This window comes from Pempheris klunzingeri, chromosome 22, assembly GCF_042242105.1.
Source record: "Pempheris klunzingeri isolate RE-2024b chromosome 22, fPemKlu1.hap1, whole genome shotgun sequence".
NCBI classification, from domain to species: domain Eukaryota; kingdom Metazoa; phylum Chordata; class Actinopteri; order Acropomatiformes; family Pempheridae; genus Pempheris; species Pempheris klunzingeri.
The window spans coordinates 10,726,743-10,749,151 of record NC_092033.1 but is presented as its reverse complement, the minus strand read 5'-3'; the positions used below and the strand labels follow the sequence as shown (position 1 = coordinate 10,749,151).

General features: G+C 42.0%; 2 protein-coding genes across 2 annotated transcripts; both read right to left on the bottom strand.

Moving 5' to 3' along the window:
• Nucleotides 1-486: 486 nt before the first annotated feature.
• On the bottom strand, nucleotides 487-11,173 carry epyc (epiphycan). Its single transcript, XM_070854109.1, has 10 exons — nucleotides 10,988-11,173; nucleotides 5,034-5,205; nucleotides 4,187-4,660; nucleotides 3,757-3,879; nucleotides 3,667-3,711; nucleotides 2,267-2,398; nucleotides 1,851-2,009; nucleotides 1,547-1,749; nucleotides 1,330-1,425; nucleotides 487-657 (listed from the first exon to the last, which is right to left on the bottom strand). Exons 1-10 carry the CDS (start codon nucleotides 11,171-11,173, stop codon nucleotides 487-489), a joined length of 1,761 nt encoding a protein of 586 aa, XP_070710210.1.
• Nucleotides 11,174-16,164: 4,991 nt separating this feature from the next.
• kera (keratocan) lies at nucleotides 16,165-21,370 on the bottom strand. Its single transcript, XM_070854139.1, has 3 exons — nucleotides 21,324-21,370; nucleotides 16,533-17,407; nucleotides 16,165-16,334 (listed from the first exon to the last, which is right to left on the bottom strand). Exons 1-3 carry the CDS (start codon nucleotides 21,353-21,355, stop codon nucleotides 16,165-16,167), a joined length of 1,077 nt encoding a protein of 358 aa, XP_070710240.1. The 5' UTR covers nucleotides 21,356-21,370.
• Nucleotides 21,371-22,409: the final 1,039 nt, after the last annotated feature.

Below are 22,409 nucleotides of genomic sequence, written 5' to 3'. Positions count from 1 at the left end.
CTATTGCTTACTATCAGTCAAGTTGCGGAACAATTTGGCTTTTGAGAAAGTTCTCTTGTGTGTATGTGTGTGTATTTGTATGTGTGTACATGCATTTTAGGTAGGTGAGGGAATGAGAGTGACTGTTTCGGTGGGTATGTGTGACGTTGTGTTATACCTGGCATAAAAGTCTGAACAACAGGAAGAGGGTGCAGTAGAGCAGAGTATATGTGCTTGATCACCAGAGTCTGACTCATAATTTATGTTTGTGGATGTTTATGAAACATAAATTTTCACACAGAGTTTTACTGATCCATAGCTTACGTCAGCAGCATGTGTAACAGGTTTGAAAAAACACCATTGCAATGAACTGATCGTCTGAGGAGTGATGAATGGTATGCATGTCTGCGTGTGTGGTTTTGTGTGTCAATATGTACAAAGATGTGTGCATGTGGTTGTATTTGTGGGAGTCAGTGTGCAAGAGGGTGTAGGTATGTGTCTGTGTGGTTAAACGAGATCCCCGATGGGTATGCGGGGCAGGCAGATGTAAGCCTGCGGGGTCCTGCTGAGGTTGATGGGGTTGCCGTCCAGACGGATGTCCTCCAGTGCGTTCCTGATGTAGTTGAAATCTTTCAGGTTGCAGAACGTGTCCTCATGCATCATTTGAATATTGTTCCGCTGCAGTGGAAGACAAAGGAGGATACATAATGACATATCATCTCCATGCATATTAGATTTGCTTTGATAGAACTAATAATCATAATGGAGAAATTGGATCATCATAGATCAGAATAGACCATGTAGGGGTGTTCAGCTAGGTATTAAAACCTCAGGTTTAGTTCATTGACTGTCAACGTTTGGGTATTTATATCTTAATTATTAAGTTATTTGTAACATTTTCATTTTTGAAAGCAAAACCTGAATAGATTCAGTAAGATACTTCAGACAGACACACCGACCGTCCTCTCACACAGGTGTTTTCAATAACTGTGCCTAATAAGGCTACTTATCACAGTTCTGTGTGTGTGTGTGTGTGTGTGTGTGTGCTTGATCATCTCATCTCTCCGACCCTCCTGTTGCTTTTGTTGCACAGCTCTGGGTGGGAGACGTTAAGCTGTTCTTAAATCTTACAATCATTCTTATTGGTTCGTGAAGATTGGAGATATCATGTAATTTCAGCATAGCTCCGCCCACTGTAGCACGAGTGGTGGTCACATCAAAAATATTAAGAGATGTAACCTCAGAAGTAGAACGTTATGAACCATTGTTCTGCGTTCTCTGCTGAGAATGTCATCGTCTCTGCGGGCCAGCGGTGGGGAGTGATGAGACACGTGGTCAAGGTAGGCGTACCTGTAGGTGTAGAGATCGCAGGCTGTCTGGTAGAGGCACGGGAATGTAATCAATGTGGTTGTCTGTCATGTAGAGGTACAGCAGGCTAGTCATATCCTGCAATGACAAAATATATAAATCATTATTGTGTCAGACCTTCAGATGTCATTAATGTGACAGAAACTTAAAAGAATTCAGTAATTGTGACAGTAATTGTAATTATGGAGGGCTCGCGTACTTTGAACGCCTCTTTGTGAATTCCATTGCTGCCGATGTTGTTATGGCTGGCATCGATCAGGGTCATGGTCTCTGGGAGAGCGGGCAGCTGTGAGACATAATTTTCTCGAATCACCAGCTCCTCCAGCTCAGGCAAACCCAAAAGTGCCTTGTCATCGATGGAGTTGATCTCGTTGGCGGTTAAGTCGATCCTCTTCAGCTTGTCTTGAAGGAGGTTGAGGGTACAGTTAAATGCCTGACATTCACCTTTATGTCTGGTTTCCTGCACTGTTATTCATACATTTTCATTCAAACGGAAAACATACTCATGAAGGCGAAATCGGACTTGTTGATCTTGGTGATTCTATTGTAGCGGGCGTAGAAGTGAGTGGTGTCTTTGGGAAGAGGTGGTACACTATCCAGCCTCAAGTCATCACAATAGACCGAACCGCCAAGGCACGTGCACAGCAAGCAAGTGGGCATACCTGGTGCACACGGACAAGAGGAAGGGGAAAAGGAGGGGGAGGGGGTAAAATATAAAAAAATTAAGAGGTAGAATGTGTTTGAGAAGATTTGGTAGTTAATGGTATCGGCTTCTGACACTCAAAAAACCAGTAGGCCCCAATTCAGAGCAAAATCAATCCAATCAGGACTCAGGATATCAGGGATATCAAGTTCCAAGGGGGGCTGAGGTTTTCATCATCATTCTCTGTATTCATTTCCTAAGTGCTTCAGTACTGACCTTCCCTGTCAACCACAGGCACATCGGGCTCGTCAGGTTCATCGGGCTCTGGGAATCCAGAGCTCACTGACCCGTCTACAGTGCCAGTACCCTCCTGAGGGGTTTCTGGTGTAGTCGGAAGCAGCCCCTCCTCTTGTTAGAGACAAGATTAGGTGTTAAACAAACAGGTTAGATCAGCATGGACGTGGAACAGGAAGTCTGGCAAACAGCAGCCCACTGTTTGCCGCAGTGATCAGTTACACACAGTTACACACAGTTACACACAGATACACACAGTTACACACAGTTACACACAGTTACACACAGTTACACACAGTTACACACACTATGTTAGCAGACGTGTTTATGACATTAAACTGACAAATGGAAGTTACATGAAAATGGCTGTTTGGTATTAATGATATGGGGTTATGGGGTATGGTGCTTTGTGGATACAAACAATATGCAAAGAAAAAAACAATATTTAGGGAAATGGGGTTGGACTTTAGACTTTCAGTTGCCTCCATGGTGGACTACCAGGCCAGATAACCACAGTGAACAAGGTATAAACATTTATGTTAAAATTTTTATTGCAGTGAATTACTCACATTAATCACTGCTTGAGTAATGCTACCATCTCTTTTCCTCAGACAAGGTGCCAATGCTGGAGCCAGTTGTTGCAATAAATGTTGCATGTTTCTATGCATTTCCACTTCCAATTATTAAAAATTGTAAAGTCAGCTCTTCTCGAGCATTTTAAAGGTGCGTGGTGGAGTTTCTTGTAAACAAACTAAAGTTATATTTACTTTCAGCGTTACTCTCCAACACACAAATCATGTATTCCTAAGGATGAACAAGTATGATGTGTTAATTCCTTACATTTGCAAAGTGCATTTTCTCCTTGCAGTACCACAAGTGGACACTGGGATAAACTGGCAGCAAAGCTCTCTCATTACGTCCATAGTTAATGATTGTTCATGGTTAATACATCACGTTACCCAGCTAACTTGCTTGTCACTGTCTTTCCTAAAGCATTTCTATGCTTCTTTACACTTCACCGCCACAAAGCAGTGCGATAGCGTGAAACAAACCTCAGAACTGTGTATTGCACGCATGTGTGTCCTTGTGCATGATACAAACATGGAACTGCACGTAGAAATAAAGCTTCCTAGCGCTACTAGTGTTCAAGCAAGGACATGATGTTGAAGGTGTGGAAGAGAAAACCAAAGCTGCTAAAGATGATTCGCAGGAGAAGTTGACAGAACCGACAAATGGGGAAAGATTCGTAAAAACTTTCATCAGCTCCGTGGCTCAGCATTGGCACTTGCACCTTGTTCACAGTATTCACTTTTTGGTGTGTGAGGACTTGAGGCTTACCCTGCTTGTAACATATCTCACACTAGCCTAGAATAGATACTGACCTTTATCAGTGTCAGGGACCAGAGTTACCTCAGGGACCTCTGCGTCTCCAGAGCCAGAGACACCAGAAGCCCCAGAGGCTCCAGAGACACCCAAGTCTCCGGAGGCCCCAAGATCCCCAGAGGCCCCTGAGGTTCCTGAAGCTCCTGAGAACTCCCCAGAAGCACCTGATGCCTCGCTGGGGATAGTCTCGGGAATGAGGGGCAGCTCCTCCTCTTGTTAGAGCCAAGGGTTGGGGTTAGGAGACACGAGATTAGGAGGGCGAGGGGTGAGATGGACAATCAATCAACCCATTAATCAATCAATCCCACACACATTTTAAATGAGACAGGAGGAGAGGAGAAGTGTGGTTATGAGTGACACAAATACAGTGGCACACAGTAAAACAAATGAGTAAGATTACAAGCAAATAATCATCATTTAACACAGTTAAATGGAATTTAAGGCAATAAATCAACAAGAATCACACAGAGACAAGTTACAGGCCTTACTAACAGAGATCTGCTCTTTTAAAGTACTAACCTCCAGATAACAATGTTATCCCTGAGTCCCCAGACTCACCAGACGCCCCAGAAGCCCCAGAGCTTCCAGAGGCCCCTGAGATCAAGAGATCTCCGGAGAACCCAGAACCAGACAGGTCCCCAGACCCTCCAGAGCCCAGGGGGAGTTCAATGGGAATCCCTCCAGAGCCAAGGTCCCCAGAGGCTCCAGAGGCTGTGGATCCCATGGTATCTCCGGATCCTGACAGATCCCCAGATATCAAGAGATCCCCGGATATTAAGAATTCCCCAGATCCCCCAGAGCTGAGGAGCTCCTCGGAGGCTCCGGAGATCAAGATAATGTCACCAGAGCCCCCAGAGCCTCCGGAGACCAGTATGTCTCCCGAGCCTCCAGACCCAGAAACCCCAGAAGCTCCTGAGGCCCCAGACCCTACGGAGCCCCCAAAATCCCCGGACACATGAAGGATGTCAATGGGCGTCAGACGCAGCTCCACCTCTTGTTAGAGACAAGATTAGGTATTAATAAACACACAGATGAAATTGGAATGGATCATTAATCAGGTTTGGAGCTGAATGATGATTAGGTTAAGCAGTCGGTGACAAATGGACACAGTGATTGAAAAAAACACATTTAACCATTGACAGCTAGTTAAATGGAACACATGCACATGGAACAGATGATTGTTGAAGATGCAGAGATGCGTTTATAGGACAGATTAGTGTGTCTTTGTCATTATGAATGACGCCGCTTTTACAACTCAATTGGCCCAAGGCAGAGCAAGGCCCTCTCTTAAACCGAGTGAACTTTAGAAACCAAGTGACTCCACACTTATGGGGCCGCAGGCCTATAGGTGTGTGCTTTTTCAGACCTTTCTGTGTGTCTGGGCCCATAAGAACCCCAGATCCCCCTGAACCCTGAGGGATGAGCTGGGGTTTTAGGGGCATCTCTTCCTCCTCCTCCTCTTCGTGTTCTTGTTCTTCCAATGAGGCCTCGGGCACAGGGTAGTTATAGTCGGGTGGGGCCAGTGTTCCAATCTCTATCTGAGGGAAAGACAGCAGCAGTGAGTCAAAAATGTGTGAGAATCTGACTTGAGTTTTTAACTGGACAAAGTCAGCACTTGGCTGTGTGTTGGTTCCATTTTTATTCAACATACTTACTAATTCTCCAAGCAGTAATTAAACTTTATCCTAATATTATTGTACACAGGGAAAATACAATTTGAGACCTTTTGCAAAATTAAATACTCACTCATTTCACTGTTAAGTAAACTCTGTGATGCCATCTTAACGATGGAATTAACTGAAAGTTGGAGACCAAAATAATAATGGCGGCAGATCGACTAAACCAGAATTCTGAGCAGATGATACAGCCTGGTCACTATAAAGTCAACCACTGAATTCAAGAGGATAATCAGAAAACTGGTGCCCCGTTATTCAATTTACTTCATGTAGATACAGTTTGTAGTCTGTCATGTTGACTGGTTTTGGAATACTCAGTGAATACTCACTGGAAACTCTTGTACATTAATACTGTACAGTAGGTGTATATATTGAATCATGGAGGGCAACATGCAAAGTTGTTGGCAGCTCTGGAGGGACAGTATTTTTTATGATGTTTCAAAAAGAAATTGGCATTCATGTATGCACGATGTCGACAGCCAGAGTTTTTAATGCATTTTAATGATGAGGAATTCAAATGTTAAAAATCTAGATCTTTTGCAAGGTGAACTATCATTTCAACAAAGAAGAATGTGTAAGGACATTAATAACATGTAAACAGTCACTAATATTGTATATTTCTTGTAATTCCCTTTTGGGTGATCCTCCTCGATCAAATTTGGGATTTAAGTAAATTTTAAGTTCATGGTGAGGAGGATAAAGGTGATTTTAATACCCTGAGATGTCACAGGAGACAGAGGATAGAAAGGGCTTTACAGAGCTTGTTTTGTGTCTAAAGATCGCAGTGGGCTTCATTTATACTAACCTCACTATGGCTGGAGATTACTGACAACATGGAGAACAGTGCTGTATTCATATTCACACCAATGCTTCTTGCTACTCCGTTTGCCGTTTAGTCATTCATGACTGATCCCTTCTACACTTCTACTACAAAGGCTTACATTTAACAGAATGGTTAAAATGACACTTTGCTGGGACAGGCATCAGGCAAAAACTCATTTTGTCTAATTTCCATTTACTGCAAGGTGTTAGTTTTCACTAGTGCATTTCCTTCCATCTTTCACTTCTTCTTTACTCTCTCTCTCTCTCTCTACCATCTTAGTTTTCAAAACAGTCAAAAGGCAAAAAGAAGTCTACCGAACTGAGACACTATGATGTGAGGAGACGCAGTTAAACTTCTGCATCACTGTATCAGCGAACAAAACTGGAACCAAGACGAGATCTCCAACTGAACTGTCTGCACCACTAGATGACAGCAAAGTGTCCAGACTTAAGTAGCCTGCATAGAGACAGCAGCGACCACTCAGATGAAACCTCTGTGAAAGGGCATTTTTCTAATGGAAACATTAAGCTTTTCTTAATGTACTTCTGTAAATGAAATGCAGAAGAACACTGACACACAGATCTCGGAGGGAAAAAATGTATTTGAGACTTTATATGAATTCAGGTATAAACTCTGGTTTGTACCTCTGTGGTTATGAACTGATCAGTAATGGAGGAATGCTTACAAACCCCTTTTTCTGAAGGCAGTAAAAGATCCAATCCAACTTCAACCTGTGACATTAAATCCTGTAGTCCTTATTGAAATGTTGTCCATGTTAAAGTCTCGTACTCCTCATACCAAAATATCAAATTACTTCACAAACACACCTCTGTTTATGCCAGGTTTTATATTGGGAAATAAACAAAAAGACAAGTCAGCCAAACCAAACAAGCTTTATAAATATACAGTGTTTTTGGTTCCCTCATTAAAAGCCTCAGGTATATCCATCTGGTATTATAACTGCATTCACAGTCACTGCTGTTGCTCTTTGATATTTTAGTGTTTGATCAAACCTGCAGTTCTATTTTTCTCCAGAGGAGGGCAATGAACCTCCACTCACCACCACAGGTAATACCTGAAACTCTCTCACATCTAACAAGGCAGACTCAAACCTCCAAAAAGGGAATGGTCCTTGTGGAACCAAGACACTCATGGTAGCTGCAAGAATCCATAGTTTAGTCTTTTCAGCTACTTTCAACCACAGTAATCAGATGCGAATAAGCCATGGGCGATCAAAAATGAATGCATATCACTGCAATCAACCAGCTCAAACTGAGTACAGCCTTTAAGTGATATGTTACAAGAAATATAAGTCACGCAGATACATTTAGTGCAGCGATGAAGAGATGTTAAGCACTGAACGTCACATTTTAAAGCTTGGCAGAGACACGCTTTGGGATACAACAAGGTAGACCATTGAAAAGTCTTGCAGAGAGTTCGCTCGTTGCAGCTCTCCCCTTCATTTCCCCCCTTTCCCCAAAGCAAACATATACACCCGAGGGGAAAGAAGAGGCGAAAGGCTGGCAACCAAACATACTGAAAAAAAGCTCTATCTGGAAACAGCATGGGAATACAGAATGCACAGGGAGAGGGGCTGAATGTGAGCACGAAGCTGACGCCAAATGTTGCTGCTGTAGTGTATAATAAATCAATCAGTAGAAGCTTTCAGCAAGTTAAGTGAACATTAAAATAATTTTAAGAAAGTCCACAACAGAGAAGAATGCTCACACTGGTTCACCTGCTGCATCCTTTACAACAAACAAAGCGACAGAGCGATTTGCTTAAGTATCCATCACCACAAATAAATGAGTAACACCAGGACATCGCAGTTAATTCATATTCATTCCTTGTGTCCAGTGAAACGCTGTGTGGCAAATTTTGAGTGACATGCATGAGGCTCAGAGACAATGCCAACAGGATCCTTAGTACTTTGTAGCTTAAAGGAATAGTTCAACATTTTGAGAAATACACTCAAAATATTCTTTCTTGTCACGAATTAGATGTCTGTGCAGTAAATATAAATGGTGACAATGGTGGTAACTTTCCACAGTTTGCGCTGGTTGTCTGGCAACCTTATGGTGATGGCAAGACTCCAGGAAGTCACTGGGCTCAACTAAGAAATAGCCAGACACATCATATGTCGTTTTTACTCGTTTTTTTAACCTATGGATTAATTACACAAGTTACTTTATGTCAATTAGTGAACTTTAGAGGTGCTGTTAGGCAGATTTTGTTAGCTATGGAAAAAGCACAGCTAGATATTTCCAGTCTTTATGCTAAGCTAGGCTAACTGGCTGCTGGCTGTAGCTTCATATATAACACACAAACACGAGAGTGATCTTCTCATCTAACTTTTGGCAAGACAAATGCAGGGGCAAATTATGATAATACTTACTGGACAAGTATGAAATATGAACATTGCATTTATTCAGTTGTTTTCCAAGTGGAACAAATGAGGTTCTACACGTGGCTCATGAAATACTGCAGCACAAACAACTGAAGCAACTTTAGAAATTTCTTTGACACAGTCTCAACATCTACATTTTAATGTATATTGTACAGGTATAAGTGTTAAAATTTGTAATAACCAGCTGCAACTACTTATACTAACTTCTTCCCAATGATGTTATTCACCTCAAGACAAAATGATGAAAGACAGACTGAATGTCTTGGTCAAACTCAGAAGATGCCTAAACAAATCTAAAATTGGTGATTAAAGGATTTACAGACTTTTGAAAGCAGCAGACTGGAGATGATTTGCTCGGATAACATCAATGATGGGCCTTTTCTTCTTTGAAAAGGGACAAGCCCTGAGCAGAAAGAAAAGAAATACCAACAGATGGATGTGGAAAGTAAAGAGTCAGCATTCCAGGGGCATGGAGCTCATCATCGCTTCACTTCTTCCCTGACATCTCATGTGTGCGCGTGAATAAAATCCACTTAATCCTCACTATTCTTAAGCAACCAGTCTGCCTGAAGATCTACCCCCTCACCTTTAACTGTTTAATCAATGAAACAAGATGACAGATCCTTGCGATATTTCTCAGCACGAGTCAAAACTTTGTTTTTAATTAGGAGGAGACAGATTCGACTAACTCTAATTGTACAGTTTCTGCTTCTCCTCCCACAAAATCTTATGCAATATGCTGTGTCACATCCAGGCTTGTTAAACAGAAAGACACTGCAACACAGTACAACTTTCCCACACTGAGCACTGTCGGCTGTGAAGCTTTGCACAGAGGACTCAGTCATTTTACATTTATGCAAAAGACTGTATCTGTATGTTTCTTCTACTACATCTTCTCCGATCTGCAAAACCTGCCTTTGATTGTGGGATTGGTCTTAGATAATGGCAGTGTGAGTGTGACTGCAGTCCACATCAGGTTTAACTTAAATCACTGGCTTTCCAACTGGCTTCTTCTGAGCCAAAGTGGACAACTTGCCTCGTGCCATTTTGACATTGCCTTGGCCCAATTTCCTTTTTACAAAGAGGTATAAACAGGAACATGAAATTTGGCTAAAGCTTGCCATCCCAGCGTGCCCTGCGGCTTTGCCACATCACACTCAACCTGAGCTTATTTAAAGTGCACTTCTGGAGTCAATCACCCACGTCTTAACCCTTTTTGCCTCCGGTCCCCACTCATCTGTCAAAAGCTGTTGTGCTTAGCTGAATATGAGGATAATGAGAAAACAAATGAATCACAGAGGACACTGCAGTGCTTGAGTTTTGCTCGCTTTACAGCAGATCTTTCACTGTGACTAACACATTTAGAATAACAGTAAGTCAGTTACTGCAGGGTACAATTACAAAGCAAAGATCCACTCTTTATCAAGAGAGTATATACGGTCAGTGTGGGAAAATTCTGTTCCCTATGTTCCCTATATTATTCCTTTTTACCTGCTATTGCTAGAAATATGTATATTGATTGGTTGAAAGTCAAAATGAAACCAAGCAGGCAGCAATTGCATTTGAGCAATCTGCACACCAAAAGAAAAGAATAAATCAAAACTTTGCAGGCAAATAAAAAGTATGTCCATCATTGGGGCATAAATATAATTTCATTTCACACATAAAAGCTCCTCCAGGTGCAGAAGAGCTGGTGGAGATTCTAGGATACGTAACTCCAATGGTGGCCAGCCAAGATATAAAAGTGAAATATTTTGCCCACAATAATACATAAAGCTAAAAAGCAGTTTGCCCATTTTCCAAATGGCTGCATTTGGTATCAGCAGGATGCCTTTCTGCTCCCTGAACCTGGTGACCTCATTTGCTCAGAACGACCCAATTCACCAATATTACACTGTTACTGCTGTGATTTGTGTATTATCATTCTGAAGAAAACTTCTGGGAAATTTAACAGCGTGTGTGTTTTAAAATGTGAGTTGTATATCATGTTCATGTGATATTTCTATTGATTGTCTCCCACCACAATGATCCTGATGATCCCCTTCATATGAGTAACATGAACATTACACTCTGATAAGTGGATCTGCAGCAGAAAAGTGTCATGAGTATCCTGCAGCAGTACATTGTGGAATACAGCATAAATGTCAAACCAAAGTAAACTGATAAAAGTAAATGTTATATGTCAATCACAATTAGCATGAACAACTTTGTTATCCCATCAAGGGATCATAAGTCAGAAGCACAAACAACATGCCATGACCAAAACAATTTCTTTTAACTGCCAATTAAAGGTGATGAAATGCAAACTAGTAATGCCAGAGGATAATTGCATTATAAAAACTATAAAATTAAAAGCTGAATGTTTTAACCAAACATTTTCTCTCCCTGATTAATTGATCGATGCAGTTTCTTACCTGAGGATCATCAATTGTCAGCCCATCTTCATAGTCATAGATATCCTGGTTCTCCAAATTTAAATTGTCTAGATCCACATCATAGTTGGCACTATCGTATGTGTCCAAGTCCACTTGTCGGGAAAATCTGGGGCTGGCCACCACTGCTTTGAGGACGAAGAGTCCCAGCACGAGCCGCACGAGCATCCTCATAGTCCACCTTAACACGAACAGAGACATGTAAAGTCAAAGGGGAACGTACAGTCAAAGATTCCCAATTGCAGATGCAGTAAAGGACATTGCATGGAAGTTAAAACCTCACCCGGTAAGTTTTCACATGTTCAATTTGTTTATTGTAATTCGTAACCAGCAAAAAGCTGAACTGAAAGAGGATGCAAAAATTGACAGTAACACCCATGACAACTGTGGTGCAGTGTCAACAGTGTCTCAGATATTTATGAAAATATGTATTCAAATGCAGTCCCACATAGGGGCACTTCAACAAGGCATGTCTTCATGATATTGGTTGCATAACCAGTTTATAGTCCTACAGACCAGGGCTTGACATTGGGTCACATCACTAAGGTCAGTGAATTCATTACTGAGGTGCAGACAGCTCGAGGGGTCGAAATATGAGGGCCTCATGCCTCACTGTAGCTGGAGGTTCACTGTTCCAGGGAGCAGCCATCTTGGCCCAAATCTGTGCTCGCATGTGACGTGTCAAAGGTCAGAAGTCAGAGTTGATCTGATAAGGAACCATGGGAACGCTTTCATTAGTCTGCATGGCTACAAACCTCAAAGAAATCTACTTTCAGCTTGTAGGGTTTTTGGGTGATGGCTGTAAATGCATTTAAAGGAGAACACATTTTGGTTTGCTGCTTTTCCAATAAAACATTTTAATTCCTGTGTTTCCGGCCAACGCTGCAATTATTTTTCCCAATCACACCATAAAGCCTTTGGCAGTAATAAGCAGGTGTCACATCTCTGTAGGCCTGAGACAGAAGATGTCAAGTCCAAGAATAGGCAGAAGAGTTAAAAAAGAGAAGTCCTCTAGGCCTGGGCAGAGAAACGGAGAGCGAGGAGAGGGAAAAAGAGCAGAAAAGAGTGAGATGGAGAGAAACGTGGACAAGATGTTGGCCCTCAGGGTTAGATGGAGAGAGTGAGGAAAAGACTGAGTGGGAGAGAGCAAGAGAGAGAGAGTGGGAGAGAGAGAGAGAGAGGGAAAGAGAGGGACAGGTTTCTGGGCTAACTCGACCCCTCACCCTTTACAGAGGGCCTTTATGAGGCCCGGTCGCTGCCTGTCTCAGCACTCAAACTCCAAATTCCTCCGAGGTTTGTGGACAGGATGGCAGTGAGTTACAGCTGCAAGGAAAAGCTTCATTCAGCAGTGAGGGTGCTCAAACACACACACACACGCACGCACGCACGCACGCACGCACACACACACACACACACACACACACATTCATGCGCACACACACACACACACACACACACACACACACATTCATGCACACATTTAGAAATACACATCCTCTAACAGACGTACGCTCTGTCTTAACACACCTATCTCTCAGAGAGAGAAAATTGAGAAACCTCTGCTGCTATTTTGGGGATGAGGACAGATATAAGACAAAAAAATACACCACCACAGGTTATTTCAGTCATGAATCTAATCTTTGTTGATATCAGAGGGATCAACTAATTATGCAAACCAGGCCCTTAATTGTCTCTAGGAAATGTCCAACAGAGTGCACTCAGTCAATGAGTGCACCCTGTTGAGAAAAGGTGAGCTGACTGCTTTGCATCCCCACTGAAATAGACTTTCTGTCATGAGGCTGTGTAGTCCAGCATGGTTACACTGAAAGAGGGACTATACTAAAGACAGAGGTGTGCTTTTATACAGGCCATCACAGTGTACAGTGTGTGGAAACTGTGTATGTGTGTATATGAGTGTAGCCTCCAGACTACCTCCGTGTTATGCTTGGCTCTGTGTTGGGCATTCCTGATATCCAGTGATTCTACCTTTTTTTTCTCAAAAGCCATAAACAGAGTTGACAGACGTCCCTTTGCTATGGGTTGAAGAGGAAAGTGCCACTGGCATATTTGTATCACGAAAAGATTAAAAAACACTTGAAAATCCTCAACCAAGCAGGTGGCAGCAATTTAAGTCAATAAGAAAAATAACATATGCACATACTGTGCTCTCAGTGTGAAAGCAGTAAAATGTAAGCAACTACAAATAATATTCTCGTTACGGTGTCTGAAATTGGAAGGAGGTGTTTCTAAAAAAAAAAAGAAAAAAAATCACTACTCAAAATTCAAGGCAACATTCATTTTGCTTAAATGAAGGAAAACAATGCTGGAGCTCTGAAAATTGCAAAATAAGTCAGTTGCACCAAGGTTGTCTCAAATCCAAAAAACACCTGTTGAACACTCATGCCTGAATCACATTTACTGAAACTTAAAAAACTAGCAGCCAACATATCACAACCACTAAGACTGCCACAGGACAACAAAGACATCAACGTTTCAGTCACCTGAAAGCTCCCAAAGTAAATCCCACAGTGAAAATAAAGCAGCTGCACCAGCACCCAATTAGCCAAGTGGTTCCTGTGCAAACCCTGAATAGCAGTGTTTTTGGAGGGGCAAGACCAGCCACTCTGCCTTCTTAATCTCCTGCACCAGAGAGCCATTGAGCCGGCATGATAGACAGCACCAAGAACGCTTACCTCTGTCTCCTGCTTTCCCGAATGGTCCCTTCAGCCGTGATGGAGATGCTGAGGGCTCCGGGACTTGGCCAATGGTGAGAGGTCGCACAGGGTGCCTTGAAGAGGGAGGGTGGGTGTGTTAAGTGTGTGAAAGGTGTGTGTGTGTGTGAATGTGACAAATGTGTAGGTGTGTGTGTGTATGTGTAGGTCTGTGCGCTCTGGCAGACCTGAGTGCCCTGCCGCTTATGTGTGAAGGTAGGCACTGAGACTGATTGGACCAGAGCAGATTGCTTTTGGTCACTCGGAGTGCACCCACCCCACACCCACATGCACGACCCTCTCAAACACTACACACACACACACACACACACACACACAGACGCACACAGACACAGACACAGACACACAGACAGACATCAGACACAGAGAGAAAGAGAGAGCAAAGGCCCCCCAATGGCAAAATACCTTTTTATCCCTTACAAGCGTATCCTTTATTTTTCTAAGAGCGTGGCTCAATCAGATTGAAATATTTGTCCGCCTTTTCCTGAGGTGAAACTCTGGCATGTGTTGCTTTCATGTATGGGGGGGATCCACGGGGCCCTTGTACACAATGGGACCTCTGTGAGGAGCCCCTGTTAGCATGGTGCTGAGAGGAAGTCCCCGCTTGGAGGAAGGCCTCTGCCCTCCCTTTTGGTTGAAGCTGCTTTCTCTTTGCACAACCACTCGCTAAATGTTCTGCGTTAACTACAGATCTAAGTTCAGTTGTTAGACCATGACTTGCAGTGATGATCTGGGGTCAGAGCTGAAGAGACCCAACACAAGTGGTTCTTTTGCAGTTCTACATACACTCAGTGTATCTTCAGTATCCATCTTTGAGACACAAAATAGGACACACGGAGGATGCTACTGGCAAGGTTTACTTTATTAGCTTTGTTTGGCAATGATTTTGTCTAAACCTGCCCACCCCCTCTCTCTCACTCCCATGGTAACTTTAGACCTTTTGATGATTGAGGGGAAAAGGACGTAGTGGGAATGCCAGACATCCTTCTGCACCTGCCATATAAGCTGGGATTTATATGCGGGGCTTTTCTTCTGCCAAGCATTCTCAAAAGGCAAAGGACTGAATGAAATTTTGTCCAAAATATCTTCATACAATGATTTATGTTCACAGTATATGATAAAGGGAATTATAAAGAACCTGAGAAGTCCTGCAGAGTTGGTCCACACAGTAGAAGCATTCATATGGTAAGTGAGACAGTGAGATAGAAATTTTATTCCAGGAGAAATATCTATTATGTTTGAGCGTAAATTCTGGTGCTAGGGCAGGCCATATATGAAATTATTTCGATCAGTTAAAAAATTAAATGAAGTGAAATGATATTATTGTTGGCCATGTTAGTGGAGAAAGAAATAACTGTGAGTAGGATGTGGTCTATGCATGAATGCATTTTTCACATAATGTTGTTTTATAGACCAAAAGGGTGTGAATGAGTCATTCAAAATGGACACAAAAGATTTGTGTTATTGCTACACAGTTGATCTAATGGGAATGTACTGTTACTTGGTTGATTGGTGAAAGACTCTATACAGATGATGATCTACTGTATGTTCACTTTCATGAAAAGAGCTGGAGTGAAAACACAAATGACAAAAATACACTAGGACACATGTTCATTTTGAAAAGTTTTATTTAAATTAAAGACAATCAAAATGAAATCTCTTACTCACTTTATTCAGGAAAATGAATTAATTAAAAAGTGTGTTGGCATTTTAAAAACACATATCACATTTTTGTTGTATGCAAAACATTAAGGAATATTGGCCATGAATGTTCACAGGACTGTCAAGTTTGTACTTATTTCTTTTATATTAAATAAAAATAAATTACCTACAAAATATATGCATATTTGTAGAATAGAGTAATTTAAAAAGGTGAATAAGATCACAAGCCTAGAACACAAGACAATTACTTTGGCTTCAAGTCTACAAATGAAAGCAATAGTTTTCCTGACACAATAAAAAAAGAGTGATATTTGCCTATACATTGATAAGCTTTGCCTCCTGCTCACAGAAGCGTAATGACTATGAGCCCTCAAAAATCTCAGCATGCCATCAATACATATTGTCCTCCTATCTGTCTAAATCACTGTCATGCTAAATTATAATCAGATTTTCATTCTGAAATTTACATGCAGATGTTTACACCAACATAAGGCACAACTAGTGGTCAACATTTCCTTGTCAAAATTGTACTTTCTCTCAATCCTTTCTGGAACTGAAATGCACTTCTCCATAGGTCACAGCAATAAAACAAGTTGATCCCAACTAGTGTCAAATATCTGAGTTTCACAAACATGCAAATATTACTCATGTCACCATCTTTGTTGTATAGATTCACAGATCTCGTTTTTCAGAGAAGCATCCACATTACCAAGTCATCAGTTGTATGAAATTAGAATTAGCCTACAACATGCTGATTTCATGTTTTTAGATGACAATGGACCTCAGGAGACGGAAACACAGGATGATGTCCCTGGGAATTGGTGGCTTAATCTCATTGCCATCCAGTCTGAGGTAGCGCAGTCGAGGAACACTATCATTGACAGAGTCGTCCACCGTTTCGACAGCGACAGGACAGACATTGGAGCCACTTACACCTGTAGATACACAAACACAATTAAAGTTAAAAGACATATAGCATTACAGAAACTCTCTGTGATAAACAACCCTGTTCAATAGATGCATTAAAACACTATGCACTCTACAGCTTGAATGAAAAAGTATAATCACAAAAAAGCAGGAGGTGCTTTAGGCACATTTGCCTAAAGCACCTCCTGCTTTTGATCTTGGCTTACTTTTGATCTTGTTGTGGTCAAGGTGAAGGTGCTCAAGACCTGAGGGAATGAGTGGAACCTCGGTCAGCTGGTTGTGGGACAACTGCAAGTCCAAAATGCTGGAGACATTAAACACATTTTTGGGAACTCCACTGCTGCCAAGTTTGTTGTGGTTGAGCCTCAGAAATGCGACTTTGGGCAAACCTTTGAAGTAGCCAACTGGGATCTTTTCAATGTTGTTGCCATCAAGGAAAAGCTGGGTGGTGGTGGCTGGCAAGCCAAGAGGCATGCTGCTCAGCTGGTTCTTGGCTAGATTGATCTGTACCAGGTTGTTTAGACCCTTCAGACTGACCTCAGTCACAGCATCATCCATCAACTTGTTCCCCTGGAGATCCAGGAGGTTAAGCTTATCCAGACCAATGAAGACACCGGCAGGAATCTTGGAGATGCGATTGCGAGACAAACGTAGATGCTCCAGGGCGGCTGGCAGGGGGGATGGCACAGAAGACAAGAGGTTGTCATCCATGTAGAGGTGTACCAAGTGAGGCATTGTGCTTAGGACACCTTCTTCCACTCCCTCACTAGTGATTTTGTTACGATTTAGGTTCAGCCAGCGCAGTGATGTGGCATTACGCAGGGCATCTGCTGACAGCACTTCAATTAGATTGTTCTGCAGGTAGAGATACCATGTATGTGGAGGGATTTTGGGAATGCTCTTCAGGCCCTTATTGTCACAGTAGACAGCACGTGGGAAGTTGGTAGGACAGCTACACTCTTTAGGGCAGGCTTGAATCTGGGCCATATATTCCTCATAAGGCATGTCCTGGCCAAGAATTGGTCCGACCAGGCACAAGATGCAGAGAAGACTCAGGAGAAGTGCCATTTCGCTGCCCAACCTATGATGGAAAAGAAGACAAACCAATATTTTAGAAAGCTGTACAATTTGCTACACAGTGTTACACAGGCCTTAAGACAGCATTAGGCAAAGAAACATCTGAATGCTCTAGACAGTTGAATGCTCTAAACATCCATAGTATCATTTTCAAAAGATTGGGGACTTGGGCCCTTGAATGACCTATACGATTGTTTGCATTTGAGAATCAGTGTAATGAAAATAAATCACCTGACAAAGTGTTCGCAAATGCACATGCATTAAAACTCTTGCACAAATTAGCCGCCACCTACTCTACCACTAATGCTGTTACCATTAAATTCCAAAGAGAGCAACCTGCAACCCACTCTTTCCAGGTCATTACTTTATCTGTCAATGACAGGAAAAGCTCCAAAGACAGGATGCAGACCCAGGTCAACTTTAATTGCATTAAGCCAATCTTAAAGCTCAGACTAGAAGACTTTGCACGTCAGTTGTAAGATGCACAATGTTCCTTAGGCTTTGATGTACAGCTAAGCCTGCCACCCAAGTCTCTAGGTCATTATGCTTTGGTTTGGACAGCTGATACATTGCAAATAAACAAATATGTAAGCAGAGACATATCTCAGGTAAGCATTGCACACTTTGCTGCACATTTACTTGAGGAGAACTGAATTCCCCCCCTGTTATGGCAGATGGCACAGTACTAACAACTGACAAAAAGGTAGGTGAAATGAACAAAAAGTGCAGTCAGTCCCTAGCATCGTCTATCCAACCATCTCCTAACCCTGTACTTGATTCCTCACAGCTGTCATCTGTTGCTTGTTTAAATTCTTGATGCACTCCACGTTTGTCTGGAAGTCATTTCGGGTAGGCTGCACTTTTCCATGGATGAACGCACTTCAAAGACAAAGCCGACACACCTGTTTTGTGAGATGTGCCCTGGCGTTCTCACTGTACAGAGGTCAAAGCTACTTGACCAAGCTCTGCTATATGATGCAAATGAAACAAATGATAAAGGGTGGTCCATGCTTCTACAAAAAATAATCACTAAAGTTGCAGGACAAGCATCTACCAAACCTGTAATCCAGGTGTATCAATGTCTTTGCCTTCGAGAAACCCAACTTACCTTAAACTCTCTAAGTTCCTTCTTGTCTATGTCCTTCCTGAACAAGTTATCCAGCGTTGTCCCAAATGATGAGGCTGTACTACTCACTTCCCTGTATTTGTACCGCTGGTTATTTCATTCATCGTGTGCCAGCCTGTCACCCATGATGACACCAAAGCCTCTCTTGGCCAATCAGATTCCTCCAGGATCAAAGATCATAATCCCATGTTGGTGTGCTAAGCCTTTTCAGCACTTGAGACATGGCCCACTTAGAGACTGACTAATTTAAGCCTACCTGTTCTTTGTTTGCTTACTTCCACATGATAGTTGCCATGCTTGATCTCTCTTTAACTCTATTAACAAATCCCTTAGAGTCCATTGCCGACCTTTGTGCTAATTTTGTGCTGCTCCTGTCGATGGTGTGGTCAGGATTCATTGATCTTTTTTTATCGTTTTATATGACTCATAAAGTATTACAGTGTTTGGGAGTCAGGGTTAGGGTTAGGGTTAGCACCCTAACAAAAAGCTCACAAATACAGCTCAGTGTAATGTTATTTAGAGATTTCTGTCTTCAAACGCACATCTTGCTGGAGTTTGAAGTGAATGCAATGAGGCAATCAAGCACATCTACCAAAATTGTAAGCACGTGATCACCAAAATTTGACTATTTTAACCTGAAAGAATGCTGTGTGGGTCTGATAAAGCTATGTATACATAGACAGTTGTGTCTTGTGTCAAACAGATAGAGTAGTGGAGGTTGAGGAATTATGTACACATTAGATCCCATGATACTGACCTTTTGAATGCCACAGTGTACCTGGGCTTACGTTGTTAGGAGGGAAGACACGTTGTGTCTACTGCTAAAGCACCCAGCACAAAGATGACGCACTCTGCTTAAGTACAAAACACGGTCTTCAGACATGAGAGGCAATGGTGTTACTGGAGGCAGGTCAGTCTTAATCTGGAGGGATTTTACTGCACACTGGCAAGGCAAATTGTTTGTGTAAAGCTTGTGTCAGGATTTGACCTTTCATCATGCCAGCATGAGATTGCGCTAATTTCCAGTGATGACGGCAAAGCCTTGAATGTTGTAGGATAATCCCAGCTGAGTTGTGTGAGGATAGCAGCAACACTTAGCCATGATCAACCATGCAATCCCATTAGAGCTCCTCCTGTGTTTGTCGAGGTGCGTTTGTGAACATGTTTGTAATCGCGTATGACCAATTACGCATTGTTAGTCCTGAGTATATTTATAGGAACTGTAAGTCCAAGACAAATCACTAACTAGATGAATGGATTGCATTGCATTCAATGTACTGCCCTAACAAGCTTGGCCGACTGGCTGGTTACCTTAAAGTGACTTCTCTTCTTTGCATACTATTCTCCATGCTTTTGTCAATATAATGATACCTTATCTACTGATTTACAGATATGCTTAATCCTTGCTTTTGATGTAAAATGCATATAATGGATTTTTGAGCTCATAGTAAACCAAATACAAGACAAATTTCCTGTCTTTGAGCATGATACAGGTAGCTGTCAGACTGCAGAGGTTACTGACCTTACAATAACTTGGCATGCAACCCAGTCTGTTAAGCAACAGGACAGCAAGCTTGCATCCTCTACACTGACAATGTGCTTCCACCAAGCCTTTCTACTGCAATGGCCAACCAGCAGCCTCATAAAAGTTTGGGAGTTAAATCAGAATCATGCAAATTGTCCATCTGATAAACATTTAGTTCGACAGTTAAACCAAGGGTGGATGCATTCGTCTATTTATAGGCACCTGAAAACACTTATTCAAGGTGTCAGCAATGTGAATAATGTCTGAAATTACAATTAAAGACGTGTAAAGTATAGAACCATGGTTACTCTCCTTTGTTTTTTTCATATGATTCACTGAAACTGGCTTTGTTTTGATAGAAACTGTTGCTGACTTGCACACAGAACAGATGGAGTACCCTTCTAGTCATTATGACACAATAGTCATTTATAATGTGCGTCAAGATTTACTATTGAATTACTAAACTGTTGAAAGGGTGAGGGAGGGTTTCACAGATCTCTGCAAAATGGAATATATATTACTGAAAACAAATGTTGTCTACAGTCTGCCTGACAGACTAAGGAGAAACACATGCAGAGGAATATGATAATACTAATTTCCTGCCAGGGGCTTTGTGTCTGAGCCAGCTATGTTAATTACACAACGGGTTGTATTTGCACTGCATGGTTTTTATGGGATCAGTTCCAGTTGATGGCTTTGCTGAAATCCACTCCATGACTTTGAAACATTTGGAAGAGCTTGCATGGCTTACTGCTTTCAGAGCTGAGAGAGTGACTGTGTTTATGCATAATTATTATGTAGAAAAAACATGTTTGGCAGAATAAGTGACTTTCCAAGACATGTGTCATTTGCAAACTTCAAACACCCACAGTTGTATTTTCTTAGGTCATTCATTTTCAGGTGTAAGCTTGATTGCAAAACTGTTGTAAATTGGTTAATTGCAAATGTATCTATGAATCAATCTATGTATCTTAATACAGACATTAGGCATCCCAGTTCATCTAATAGATTTGAAAAACAAACACATAAATAAACTGAGGCATTCACATAAAACTCTCTCTTCAAAGCCCTCTTTGATTAGGAGGGTTACTTCACCACTTTCACCTGTAAGTTCTGAAACATTGGCTGGCAAGGTGCACCACATCAAAGGTAAAGATAATTCCAATCAGATGTAAGCCATCGAAAATAGACATCACACCTTTTGTCCAAGCCTCTCACTCCTCCTTTCTCAAACAGATTTATTACTAAAGAAAGACAAATGATCTTTACCTGCTTCTCCAACTAGTGTGAGTGGTCAGCATGCAGCCAGATGAGCTTTGGTTCTTGTGCCTCTCCAGTGATTAGCTCTGAGGACAGTCCAGGGTGTCAGTGGCTCTGATGTGGTCAGCGCTGCAACCCAGCCCAGTTAGACTCGTATTGTTGTGGGTTTCATTCCCCCAAGGCTGCACCTTGGACACGCACCGGTTCAACCAAGTGGATGGAGCGTGTGTTGTTGGTGGGAGGACGATTGTGTGTGAGTTGGGATGTCCTTTCAGAATTTGTTTGCCTACTTTTTTTGCCAGCCCAGCAGTTTTTTTCCGCCTCTTTCGTTTTGTCTCCTCTTTTTTGTAGAAATTGATGTCATCAGCATTAAGGGTTAAACTGCTGTCACTCCACCCAACTTAACCATTTGGTCTGCAATGGAGGATTTGCTCTTCACCCATTACTCTGGGGGATGGGTGCATAACCATTTTATGGCTCATTTCAGCTCACAGGCCTGAGGGCGGGTTTACTAGGCTGTCAGGTGAGGTTAGAGGGGAGCTTGGAGGGATTTGCACCAAGACATTCACACCCAAGTTTTTACAGGAAAATTCCCTTTTTTTACAACCTGTCTTTTTTGTAGTTTTTCCCATCATGCCTATCAGTGATAATATATTACTCACTGACATCACTGGAGAGAATTTTTACACAGTGTCATTGCCAGAGACAGCTGAAAGTCCAGCACTATCTATTAGCAGGACCTCCAGACCACTACTGAAGTTAACCGTGTATTTGGAAGTAAAAGGTAGTCTCACAGGGCTACAAACCTGGCTGTACACTCTTAGTCTTGTTGATTTTTGAAGTGTGAATATCCACTTACCTATGCACATGGTCCTGTTACTGCTAATGTCACTGTTTACTCAGAATGTCCTGTAAATTCATGCTATCTCCCCGCCCTGTAGTCACCCGACCATCCAGTAGGGCTCAGAACCGGTGAAGCAATGAGAATGTGATCCTTCGCTTCACAACAGAGATGTATTAAAGAGAACTGGATAATGCAATCAAAGGTGACGCCCCATTCAGTCCTACAAAAGTTAAAACCAGGAACACTGTCAG